General features: G+C 36.6%; 2 protein-coding genes across 2 annotated transcripts; both read right to left on the bottom strand.

Moving 5' to 3' along the window:
- Positions 1-3,681: 3,681 nt before the first annotated feature.
- On the bottom strand, positions 3,682-4,828 carry LOC132164737 (protein PHLOEM PROTEIN 2-LIKE A1). Its single transcript, XM_059575292.2, has 3 exons — positions 4,673-4,828; positions 4,250-4,365; positions 3,682-4,177 (listed from the first exon to the last, which is right to left on the bottom strand). Exons 1-3 carry the CDS (start codon positions 4,826-4,828, stop codon positions 3,802-3,804), a joined length of 648 nt encoding a protein of 215 aa, XP_059431275.2. The 3' UTR covers positions 3,682-3,801.
- A 125-nt stretch (positions 4,829-4,953) lies between these two features.
- On the bottom strand, positions 4,954-13,051 carry LOC148583980 (putative disease resistance protein RGA3). Its single transcript, XM_088519081.1, has 2 exons — positions 12,912-13,051; positions 4,954-8,448 (listed from the first exon to the last, which is right to left on the bottom strand). The coding sequence occupies exon 2, from the start codon at positions 8,356-8,358 to the stop codon at positions 4,954-4,956; it is 3,405 nt and encodes a 1,134-aa protein (XP_088375207.1). The 5' UTR covers positions 8,359-8,448; positions 12,912-13,051.
- Positions 13,052-13,352: the final 301 nt, after the last annotated feature.

Here is a 13,352-nt window from a genome sequence, read left to right as displayed (position 1 = left end):
TGTTCCATCAGAATGACATTCACATTTTTATCTTGATTTATGTTGATGATATACTTGTTACGGGTACTCATCCATCTCATATTTTTGGTGTTATTACTAAATTACAACAAGTATTCAAGTTGAAGGATCTTGGCCCCTTGGGTTATTTTCTAGGTGTTCAGGCTCATCGCTCCTCTTCAGGATTGCATCTTCGCCAAGCTAAATACATCACCGATCTCTTGTCTAGGACGAAGATGTTGGGTGCCAAACCATACTCTTCCCCATGCCTTGCTGGTTCCAGATTGTCCAAAACTGCTGGTGACCCACTTTCTTCCACAGACATCACTGAATTCAGACGAACTGTGGGTGCCTTGCAATATTGTACAATGACAAGACCGGATATTGCATTTGCTGTTAATCAATTATGCCAACATATGCACAATCCCTCATCCCTTCATTGGACTGCTGCAAAACGTGTGCTTCGCTACCTTAAAGGGACTATTGATCACGGTTTATGGTATACAAAGGGTCATCTGTCTCTCCAAGCATTTTGTGACTTAGATTGGGCTGGGGATCCTGATGATCGACGATCGACTACAGGTATTGGTGTTTTCTTGGGCTCTTGTCTTGTTTCGTGGATGGCAAAGAAGCAACCTGTCGTTGCTAGATCGAGTACGGAAGCCGAATATCGTGCTATGTCGATTGCTACTGTTGACTTGTTTTGGTTACGCATGTTATTCAAAGAAATTTGCATTCCATTATTTTCTGCACCTATCCTATGGTGTGATAATATTGGTGCTCTTGCTTAGGCTTCTAATCCAGTGTATCATGCGAGAACAAAACATATCGAGATCGATTATCACTTCATTCGAGATAAGGTGATTAATCGTGATATTTCGATTAAATTTATTAGCACTCACGATCAAATTGCTGATATATTTACTAAGGGTCTTAGTTCTGTCCGCTTTGGCACTCTACGCGACAAGCTTATGATATGCTCTACCCCCATTGGCTTGCGGGGGGATGTTAACAATATATCTTCTACCACATCACTAGACTCCAACACTATCTCAACAACCAAGTCAAAGATCTGTTCTGCTACTTAATATACTGCAGTTGCTGATATAGTGCAGTTCCTGATATAGTGCAGAAGATAATTGTTCAAATATTATTGTTATAGTTTAAATTCAAATGTATACATAGCTAGATATTATTTGATTCACTGTATGTGTATAAATATACACATTTGATAGTAATACAATTTATTCAATCTCAAAAGCTTTCACTCTCATTTAAATTAAATATTCCACGTGTTGGGCCTCACTGATTAAAAAAGAGTTTGAGCCCACACTCCTCACGTGTTAAAGTATTGATTAAGTGAATAAATTTACTTTTTCCTATAAACTTAAGCTTTTGGGATAATTAATAATTTAACACATATAGACCACATGTTCAGTATAACCAAAACTGTATTTCTGCAATATCTTGGAGAGTTGGAGGGGGATGGATTTACTGCTAGTCTACTGAAAATTGCTTGGAATGCTTCTCATCAACCCAAATATATGTATTCTGTATAGGGGCTGTTTTTAATATCACTGTGGAAGCTGTATAATTAGTATATAAATAGACCCTTTGTAACAAAATTGTACACAAATCATTCAATAGATATATAATCTTATATTTGTTATCTTTCTAGTAGTGGTGGACGTAGGCTTTTTAAGGCCAAATTATTCCAAATTTTTATGTTTTCAAAAAACAAGTGTGGAAGGAGGATGACGAAGAAGGGTAGAGAAGCTTTTGGTCCTTGCGGGTTTGTGCAGTAACAAATTTGCGGAAAATATCTTGGTGGAAAATTATTAAAATTTAAGTTTTGTTTAAATTTTAAAATGCTTTCTCAAATGCATTTACTTTTCTAGTTAGAGTTGGAAATGACACGATTGATATAAGATTTAGTCTGCTTCAGGCAGGGGTAGACCTATCCTTACACTTGGGATCCTTGGCAATCTTAAAATTCTTAAATTTCGTATGAAAGCGTGATTTTTTATTTTATTTTTATTTTATAATAAGCCCCAACAATTTTGAATAGTTACTTTAATTTTTAGATTTTTTTTTTTTTTTTACTAATTTGATGGGTTTGATTTGATTTATATATATATATATATATATATATATATATATAGACACACACACACGTGACTACATGTTTGTTTGTTTATTTATATAGAATCAAACTCTATACAAAAAATCTTAATTTCGCCTTCCCCTCAAGTAAGAAGAAGAAATGTAATTATTTGTAGGGATTAATTACTATTTTAGTACTTAGGTTTTCATGTTTTTTTTTTTTTTTTTTTTTCACTTAAATTTGAATTTGAATCACAGATGAAATCGGACTTATGGGTAAATACCAGTTTAATACCTCCGTCACTATTTCGTCAACCAAACTAACGAACTTCAATAGGAGTGATGCAGATTGCAGCCGGTTTAGGGTGGTTCGGCCAGCCCTAAGGCCTTTAGGGGTGGTTTCGTCACCCTTTTTGGCTAATAGGATTAGCCAAAAAAACCATTCCGTCCCTGTTTGTTATGGTGTGTGAAACAAACAAGCGCAACTAAGTGGTTTGATCAAACAATTATTCTTGACTAGACTATTAAGTATCTTAGGGTCTTCATTCTAGAATGCTTACTTAGTTACTTATACCCCTCCCCTCACGGAAGAACCAAGCAAGGGATGAGGTTGCGCCATGCGAATTGCGAAGGCTCGCTCAGACCGCATACCAAGCTTTTATTAGAAAGGAATGCTCCACCTCGAAAAGAGAAGGAACGGAACGAGCAGGCAGCATCTCCATGAAACACAATAAAGCCCCTAGACCCGATGCCTTTAATGCAGGCTTCTTCTGCAAAGCCTGGAGTATAGTGGGAAGACAACAGTTCAATAGAATTATGAAACTAGAAGGTGAAGATTTAATCCAATTTATGGAAAGCAGCTGTCTTAGAGATTACCTTCCTCTTCCTTCTCTTATGAGCGAAGGGAGAGGAATTGAACTGGATGTATATAGCGCCTTGGTAAAAGTGTAAAACCGCACTCATTAACTTCATCATTGACTACAAGTCCTTTGTTATGCCAAGAAAATATTCTGACAGCCTGAAAATCAAATCTAACCGATCTGTGACCTAATATATGACAAAGATATCTTAGAATCCTACGGAAGTCCTAGAATCCTCTCACAATTGCATATTGACGACCTATTGAGTTTGTATGGGTAACATATGATAAGATCTATTTCAAGTAATGCAACTTTGATAGAGTAACTTATAAATCACCATAAAGCATCTAAAACCGAGAGAGAGAGAGAGAGAGTGAATAATCTTATTAACAGCCATTGATGATAATCATGATAAAAATTCCTTTTGATGAAAAACCATTATGTTCTCCCACCAAGCCAAACCACATTTTTCTACCTTTTCATTGCTCTCAACATATAATGTTCAACTTAATGTATCTGAAGCACTATTCTAAATCCCTCAAGCAATCATTTTGTATTTTACTTTCTCATTCAATAAAAGAAGCATTCAAGGAAAAAAACATATTTTGAACATATAACATTTCAGCTTGCAGTATGATAAGGAAGCAACAAAGAACATTTCTGGGTGGATTTGTACAAGATTATATGAAAAAAAAAAATGGAAAGAAGAAAGCTGGAAAAGTGCAGTTTGAACCATGATCAAAAGCCATTTGAATTATGGAACTCATTCAGGGAGTGAGAGAGAGCTTTGTTAAAAACAAACAAACAAACATTTTTGCATCCTATCTTTCATTTTGAGTGATCACAGAGTCGTATGCTTTGGCCTAAAGATGGCACCTTTAATTATGAGTCCCTTTTTCCAATGTCCTCCATGCTGATAAATATCGAAGCCCACTTCTCCAGATTCTCCATTCTTGGTCTGGAAGTTGCCGACATTGAGCTCAATCCATTGTCTTCTAGGCTTCTCCAAAAGGCTAACTTGGCGTTCTTGAACTCTCCCATCTGGGAGTGAGAGTCTAAGCAGGATAGGGAATTCCCACCCAGAAGCCCCCTTTGTCAGCTTAACAACATACACAATTTCATACACAACTACTGGCGACAGCTCTGACACACTCAATTTTCCTCTCACGTCCAGCCAACAAACATGCGAAAGTTTTGCTACTTCAATGTTTTCTTCACTGAAAAAGTTAATACAAGAATTAGAATTGAAGAAGAGGTGACACTAGCACATACAAAGTTCATGACCTCACCTTGTTTCCTTGAAACAATTCCAAATCCAGTATTCAAGATGACTCGAACAGATATTGAGTGACCTTGCGTGCAACATGAAGCAAGAATGACCAGTCTTCTCATCAGCCCATTTCTTCTGCATAATTATTGAAAACAAAAACGAAAAAGAAAATAAAAATCAGCTTAATCTCTCTAATCTCAAATAGAATTTGTGAAGGCCCAAGGTGTATTAAGTTGTGACAAAGTAATTGCTTCTAATTTGAGAAGCAAAGAAACCAGCATATCAAAAGTTTGCCTTAGTGTTCATATCTTAGCATTCTTCTTCTCCTCCTTTTATTATACAAAACATGGTCTCAGTTTACTCCTTACAAAGATATGAATGGATTATTGCACACCACCATTTGGAAAACACATATTGATTAGAAGCAGATTGAGTAACTGACCTTCTTTTTGTGCTCTAGGAATATTTCTCCGGACTGTGCTTTGTTATGATCTGTTGCCGCATTCTTCACCGTCTCTTCTTCCAGTGAAGTTAAAGAAGCTATGCATAAATGAGCAGGGCATGTTAATCGTTCTATATCGTGATGATAGAGTTCCATCAAAAGAAATTCGATAGAGTAAGCTTCAAAGACAAATTCTTATATTTCAGAGGCTTTTATAGTTGGCATATTAAGATTAGAATGTATTGTGTACTAATGCCAGTAATTAGCAAAAGTAGAAAGTACTAACCTCCACAGCATAGCAAAAGTAGAAAACACCAAACTGGTGGCTTTGCTATTGATGTTAATGGGAAGACTATATGGGAATTGTCAATCTCCAGGTCAGGAATGTGCTCAATTTTGGGCCAATCTGGACCTCCTCCACCCTCCTTTTGGCATCGCTGAGTTAACAGGGGACATGTTTTGATTAGCAAATGTTGAAGAGAGCTGGGAAGCCCATCCTCGGGCAAGGACTGGAGCAAAGGGCAGTCCTCAATGTAAACGTCAGTGAGTGAAGGGAGGTTCTTCAGTGAAAATGAGTTGAGAAGGGGGCATGATGCGATAATCAAACACTCCAGCGAAATGGGTAGCTCCTCATTTAGTGTCTCCAGCTTTTCACAATTTCTGATGGAAAGCAGTTTGAGAGAGGTCAAGGTTTGCAGCGACCCTTCTTCTCCGTTGGACAAGGACACCAGATCTTTGCAATCACGAATGTACAACGCCTTGAGCCATGGAAATTGGGGCCATTTCGGAAGTGGGGATATGTTTGAGATGCTGGAAATAACCAACGAGTCTAGATAGTTGGTATCTGGTATTGCCCTCACTAATGCTCCATCATCACATCCATCCAGTGCTAAATGCTGAAGACGTCGGGCATTTTGTGGTGGTGGGAAAGTGGTCAGTAACTCACACTGACTGATCTCCAGCTTTTGTGGAGCGAAGATCTCTGGCAGTGCCTGCAGCTTTGGGCAGCTTATTACTTTCAGTTCTAACAATTCAATCAGAGAGGGTTGGGGACTGGTTTTACGTTGGCCTTGATCATTATCAACTTCCATCACCAGATTTACTTCATGCCAATCCTCCAGAATAAGATTGTCGATAAGTATTAGAATCTGCAAATATGGAACCACTGGAAGAGCCCTTAAGGAATTACATCTCTTGATCTTCAAGTAATCTAAAATTGGAAAGATGTTAGGCAACTCCCTTAGCTCCGGACAATTACTCAACTTTAGCAGGCGAAGGGAGTAGCATTCAACCTCCACCCATTTCTCTAACTCATGCATACCTTTGATGTAGAGCTCTCGAAGATTGGGTAACTCATCACCTAGAGCGAGGATTTTGCATTTTAGGCAACCGTTCAAGGTAAGGCTAACTAAATTTTGGAGCTGCCCTTCTTTCATCCAAGCAGGAAATTCATTGCCCCTATAACGTAAAATTTGGAGCTCTTTGAGGTTTGAGTGAGGCTGTAGATCTTCGAGAACACTATTTTCAATCGTTGCTTCATCTTGTGTATTGACAACTCTGTCACTCCATTCAAACACCAACTTGTCAAGGCTCTTCTTCTCATTCAACTTGGCCGCTCCTACATTAGGAGCCTTCTCTAGTTTTGAGATATGCAATGCTCCTGAAAGATGTGTCATTTTCTCCAATTCTTCAATTCCATATCCATTCTCATGGCCAACTTGAAATACGGGCAAATTGTGCAGACTGGCCAAGTTCCCCATGCTTGGTGGCAACGTGGGGAGCTTGAACCAGAACATATCATCGAGTTCAAGATGTCGAAGATTAACCAAATTCCCCATGTCTTTGGGCAAACTAGAAAGCCAAAGGCACCCCAGGAGTTTCAATGTTTGCAAATAGAATAGATTGCAAATTGAGTTGGGGAGAATTCTGATTTCTGTTCTAGAGAGGTCGAGGTAGCGCAACAACTTCAACTCTTCAATTGAGTCAGCCAATTTCGAGATCTGGGTTGAACTAAGATCCAACACACGCAAGTATTTCAAAGTATGAAACACTTTCTGAAGGGCTTGATCAAAGTTTTCCAAGTGGCCACTAGGAAGTAGAAGTGTGCGCAGCTTCAAAGCATTATTGACAATCTCCAACATGGGCCGCTTGACATCTTTACCGAGCAAGGACACGTGATGAGATTGTTTAGAGAAACTGCATAGCTCATTGTCCTTCACCTGAATGCAATTGGGGCTCGACACTAATTGTGCCAAGTCATGGATAAGATCAGGCATGATGTATATCTCCTTGTTGTCAATGGTTGAGGGATGAAAGAAGAATCTTAGTAAAAGCTCACTAAAATATGCAATCCCAGCCTCCTCCATCATATCACCTCCTCCGGATTGTATGTATCCTTCCGCCATCCAGAGTTTGACCAACTCTTCCTTATAAAAAACATGGGATTTAGGAAATAAGGAACAGTACTCAAAACAAGGCTTTAGATAAGCAGGTAGATGGTAATAATAGCTCAATTTTAGAACAGCCATAACATTGAGAGAGTCAGCTCCAAGTCCTTCTATTTCCCATATCTCACTTCTTTGAATCTGCCACCATTTATTTACATCATCAATGTGACTGTGCAAGATACTTCCCATTGCCTTGACTGCCAATGGGAGACCTTGGCACTTTCTAACGATTAGTCTACCAATTTCTTCCAATTCTTCTCGCTTCTTGCGGGATAAAGTTGTGCCAATATTCCCAAATGCAATCTTTGCAAACAATGACCAGCATTCATTTTCAGGCAAATATTGCAAACGATAGGAAGGTTGAGTGCCTACAATTTCCCCAACCCTGATACTCCGACTGGTTACCAAAACTCTGCTACCCTTTTCCCCCTGTTTCAAGAGAACTCGCAGGGAGTCCCATTTTGAGATATCCTCTGTCCAGACATCATCTAGAACAAGTAAGAAACGTTTTCCTCTCAAGATGTCCCGAAGCCGGAACTGTAGGTGGCTTGTGGAGCCGGAACTGTAGGTAGAATGAAATTGAATCATTTCTTTAAGAATCCTCGTGAGGTCAAACTCAACATTGACGCAGACCCACATCTTTGCTTCGAAATGAGCACTTACCCTCTCGTCGTTGAAGACAAGTTGAGCAAGAGTTGTTTTGCCCAGTCCTCCCATCCCTATGATTGAAATCACAGAAACGCTGCCTTCTATATCGAATTCATTTGAAAGCATCATATGTGTTATGATTTCTTTATCAGCCTCCCTACCAACTACATCTGACCTATCCACGAAAAAGCTAGTGTAGTTTGGGATCTCAGACCTACCGACATTAACTTTGTCGAGATGGAATTTGTTTTTTTCTTCAGCAATTATATCAAAATTTTTGGAAATATTCTTGATCTTATGTGCTGTATCATATTTAGAGGAGTTGCGTAACGCACTCTGCCTCTTTTTCCTATGATAAGCTTCTGCTGCCAAAGTTTCCAGTACGTCTTCAACATCAAAAGCTGCCTCCTTGAGCTTTCCGAGCCAATCTTTCAATTGTGGATTGTTCACTTGCGTGTTCTCCGCATCTGCAAGCACAGCTTTGGTAACCGAGAGCTTACTTGAGAGGTTCTTTACATCTACCCTCACGCCACGGACAGAAGAATACGTATCTGAGATCAAGGATATAGCAGTGCTAATGATCGTCTCCATATATGGCTTTTTTGATGGCACCAAGAAACAAGGAGATTGAACAGATCTGTCACCTCCTGTCCCACCCAACTTTCGTCAAGTCTTCTTACCCTTAAAAATTAAAATTAATAAAATTAAAATAAAAAATAAAAAAAATTTATACTTATCTAAAATTATTTAGATAAGTATATAAAATATTTTTATGTATTTAGGAATGTTTTGTATTTGCAATATTTGTTAATGTTTATGTTTTAATAAATAAAAAAATGTTAACAACGGAGCTCTTACTATCGTAAAATTCTCAAATTACAAAATTTAAGTTGTTTCTTTACATCAAAATGCTACCTATTAAAAAATTGGCATATTATAGTTGAGAATTGAATATTTTTTCATTAGATTCTTGCTCTCTATATTATAAAAAAACTTTGAGTTAAAAACTGTCTTTTAATTTTTTAAAGAAGAAATGTCTCTGCAAAATTGAAGAATAAGCTTTGGGATGAAAAATTTTGTTTGGCTGCTTCGATATCATGCTACATTTTTAATGTGTTATTTTTCAAATGCTTCGATGTTAAGTACTGCTAAAATTTCGTAAGTTGGGAATTTACAATTTTTTAAAATTGTTGGGGATCCATATAAAAAAAAATCCCACACCTTTTTTTTTTTTTTTCGTTTTTCACTTTAATAAGTAGTTAACAATAACCCGTCAAAAAGAAAAAGTAAAAGTAGATAATGATAGAAATTAAAAGATAGTAAACTTAAATTAGGTGATGCAGCAGGATCTACAACATAAAATAACAGGTAAGCGTAAACAAGTATACGAGACAAGGCTGATGAAGTCAACAAAGCGTACCAAAGACAAGGTAAACCAGCGTGGGTCAAAAAAAAATTATTTTATAATTATTTTTTATTTAAAATTAAGAGTAAATTTTAATTTTCTTTTAAAAAAAAGTCAAAGGTAATAAAGATCGTTTGATCACTTTCACGTTTAAAACCTAATGGAGTGGTCAATTGAATAAAATTGAAAAATTCATTGAGTTAAATTGAGAGTTTTTAAAATTTAATAGATCTTCTCAAAACACAAGATAGTTCAATAGTCTAAAGTAAAATTTCCCCTAAAAAAAAAATATAGATATTTTGAGAATTTTGACATCCCTTACAAGGATTTAAGTGAAGTTTTTTCTTTCTTTCTATTTTCAATTAGATATTTATCTCATTGTCAGTCTATGGACAAGTTGGGCAAGTTGCGTTTCATATCATATATTTATAAAACTATGAACATGGCCTAGCTTTTATATATATATACACCAAACTATATTTACATATATAGGTGTTAATATTTTCTTCATATTCAGCCGATCTCATCTTACAAATTAATCATTAAATTTGTAGACTTATGTGAACGATAAACCTCACAAATCTAATAATTTATTTATTGAATTTGTAAGAAAATATTGGTCAAATATGATAAAATTATTGACCTCTAGCCTTTTTCATATATATTTTGTAATAGTTTGATGTATTTTTATTATATATATTTATCATGTTGTCAATATATAAACAAATATGTAGGATTTAGTTAACTTTTTAGCACACATCACCTATCATATTTTTGTATAAATTAGACCCTTGGTAACAAAATTGCACACAAGTCATCCAATAATGACGTAATTTTATTGTTATCTTTCTAGTGGTGGAGTAGACCTTTTAAGGCCAAACTAATTCCACATCTATATGTTCACTCTTTATTTTTGCTTCCTTATTCTCTTCGTAATTTACATTTTATTATAAAAATTTATACAGAACAGGCAAAAATTTAAGAGTAGAAATTTTCAACAAATTGGATTGTAGGAGTTCCTACAAAGTAGGACCCAACCTCTATTTCACATGTGAGAAATGCATAGCATGTGTTTCTCACATATTTTTTTTAATAATATTAATAAGAACGCATGTGCGTCTCACATGCTTAAAGTACACATGTCACTTTTTAGATGCAAGGTATTTATAGAAATTTTATGTCCACTTGACCAACACGGCCGAAAATAGCATTCCATAATACATTGACAATCTCCCAAGGTGATCTATAGACTCCCCACTATTCTTACACATAGAAAACTAGTCAACCACAATGATATGTCATTAAAAAAAAAAAAAAAAAAAACACAATGATGTCTTTTTCTAAGGTTATCCACGTTAGGATCTTTCCTAGGGCTGTCCAAGCAAAGAATGTCACTTTTAAGGGGACCTTACTTTGCCAAATACGCTTCCAAGGGAAATGGGTGTTATCATGAGGTACAAGGACATTATAAAAAGATCTCATAGTAAACATGCCTCTCTTGGAAGGGGCCCAACAAAGCTTGTCTTCCCCTCAACGAAACAAAGGCATCCACCACCCAATCTTGAGTCACTCTAATAAAGCTTACAATCCACTAATGAGATTAACCATATAACTCTTAAGTACTCTGCGATGAAAGCATCGTTAGCACAAGCAATACTATACAAATCCGGGACAGCTTCCTTAAGGGCTTGATCCTTGCACATGTCATACCATAATTTAATCTTAGAACCATCTCCCACCTCAAATTTAGTATGACTAAAGAACCCTCCCAACCCCTTCTGATCTTCTTCCATAACCCCATCCCATACGACCCATGGACCTTATTTGAACACTACCCACCCAACGACTTCTGATACCAAATGGTATATACCAAAACAAATAGCATACACTCAAAATCCTCTTTGGTTGGGAGTCAAACCTTAGTACACACATGATAAGTTTCTTCACACTCCTCGATGGGCATTCCATTCCACTTACTATACGCAAGACACTTGACCGTTACTAATACCACTACATTGACTGCTCGATGAGCATTCCATTCCACTTACTATATGCAAGACACTTGACAGTTACTAATACCACCACATTGACACGTACTACTACCACTAATAGTGACATGTGACAGGCATGACACACACACAACCCCATTTAACCACTAGTTAATGCTATGTCCTCCATTGCTTTGAACTCCCCTTCTCATAATTGCTTGTTTCCTCCCCAAATTCAACCTCCACGAACAGAACATAATAGAGCCCACGTTTTGGGGCCTATCTCAAAGATTACACTGAAAACCCTTCAGTTTGCTCTTTGTAGAAACCTCCTTTTCAACTTTTGGTGGTAAAACAAAATGTCATAGTTTTTAACAATGACATGAATTTCCTCCAACCCAATTTATAAATTTTTCATGTAGCACATGCTCAAAAACACATGTCAGTTTTATAGATTGAGTTCGAGGAAATTCTTCCAACCCAATTTAGAGAAAAATTTTGTCCTTCTTTAACAATTAAGCAATTCTTATCCCAAAATTTTAGATTAAGAAAAACATTAACACATACTTAACAAAAAACAAGCAATTAGAGCATTAAGAATAGACACATTCCCACCACATCTTGTCTAAAGAAATTGACCACATAAATGCAGGTGTTTTGTACTTAGAAGACAATCAATGACTGGAAAGTTGTATATGCTTTTACAAACACTGAGGATAGTCAAATTATTCTTGCAAACAATAAAAGGGATTATTAACATATCTCATCCTGGAATATTGTGTTCTATTCATACGCAATCATTCTATTACAAACAACGCCTCCAGGTTGATACTCAACTGCATGCTTTTTACCACTTTCTCAGTTTTGGATCCATCTAGTAAAGCACCTCTTATGGCTTTATGCAGGATATTCACTTTATTTCCTCTCCCACCCTTTCACCCCCCTAGGATTTAGGTAAAAATAAATGGATTTCCCTAGTATTTTCTATAATTAAAATTTAGTTCATATCAGACGATCTTGCTCCAACAATTTTCGATACAGAAATAGGATTTTGTGTGTGTGTGTGTAATCTAATGTGTTTCTTGTGGGTAGAGAGTATGATTTGAGATTTTTGGAGTAGAAAAAAAAAGGTTTATACCCTAAATTGGGGCAATTAAATCCTTACCACATTTAAATGCCCCAAACATAATAGATTTAAATACAGTATAACATGGTTATCATCAAACGAATTGAAACTTTGAGACAAAACAACCGGCACTAGGCCCAACAGAAACCCTAATTTCCAGTTGCTCCCAACCACAACCAACCTTAAATATACAAACACGTGTATTAGGACTTCAATCTCCTAACCCAGAAGTCAATGTGAAGAATTCAATACCGGACCAATAAAACCCGAATTCATGTATACCCGGAAGCCCCAAACTCAAACCTTCTTCCTCAATGCGTTCCAATGCAATTGAAATTAGCATCATCACAAGTAAAACCCTGAAAACCGATCGGGTCGGGTCGTACCGGCCAAATCAACGGCAGTTTTCTTCAGAGATAGCCCAAATCGAGCCACAGGATCACTTTAATCAACAAAGGAGAAAATTCGAGGAACTTATGGATCAGAATCAACAAGGTTTGACAATGAAATGCTATCCATAAACCCTAGCTCAATGATGATTTCGCTTTGTATATATTCCCTGAATAATGCAATATTACGAAGAAACGAAAAGGCAAAGGAGAATGAGAAGTAGAGAAAAGCGTACCGGTTAACGTAGAGCTTAACAGCTTCCCCTTCGTGTACCAAAAAAAACAAAAAAACAGCTTCCCCTTTGTGTATTTCCTTCCTCTGTCTCAAGGCGAGAGTGTAGAGGTTATCTTTTTTTTTAGAGGGGGGAGGGGGGAATTCCTTTTGGAGTAGGAGTCAAAATAAAAATTAAAAAAAGAAAAGGATGCCAAAAAAAAAATATATATATATATATATATAATTAAAAACGGTGGCTAATGCTGGACAACTGGAGGCGGGTGCGGTTTTTCTGGGATCCGGATCCCCTCCCATGAGTGGGATTATTGAATCTGGGCCGTTCAATACTATCTAATGCTTTACATAATGTTGCACTATAAATTAAATAATAAAATTTTTTTAAAAATGAAAAAATAATAAATAATTTTTAAAAAAAAATGGAGTGGGCTACCAATTCAGCCTA

The sequence above is a fragment of the Corylus avellana genome, chromosome 8 (genome assembly GCF_965113065.1).
Source record: "Corylus avellana chromosome 8, dhCorAvel1.hap1.2, whole genome shotgun sequence".
NCBI classification, from domain to species: domain Eukaryota; kingdom Viridiplantae; phylum Streptophyta; class Magnoliopsida; order Fagales; family Betulaceae; genus Corylus; species Corylus avellana.
The sequence above is the reverse complement of the archived record's forward strand: the minus strand, read 5'-3'. Positions and strand labels throughout refer to the sequence as shown.

Coding starts and splice junctions, on each gene's coding strand:
- LOC132164737 (XM_059575292.2), bottom strand. CDS start 4,828: ATGGAACTCTATCATCACGATATAGAACGATTAACATGCCCTGCTCAT. Junction 4,366..4,672: donor TCCTAGAGCACAAAAAGAAG/GTCAGTTACTCA, acceptor ATAATTATGCAG/AAGAAATGGGCTGATGAGAA. Junction 4,178..4,249: donor AATTGTTTCAAGGAAACAAG/GTGAGGTCATGA, acceptor TAACTTTTTCAG/TGAAGAAAACATTGAAGTAG.
- LOC148583980 (XM_088519081.1), bottom strand. CDS start 8,358: ATGGAGACGATCATTAGCACTGCTATATCCTTGATCTCAGATACGTAT.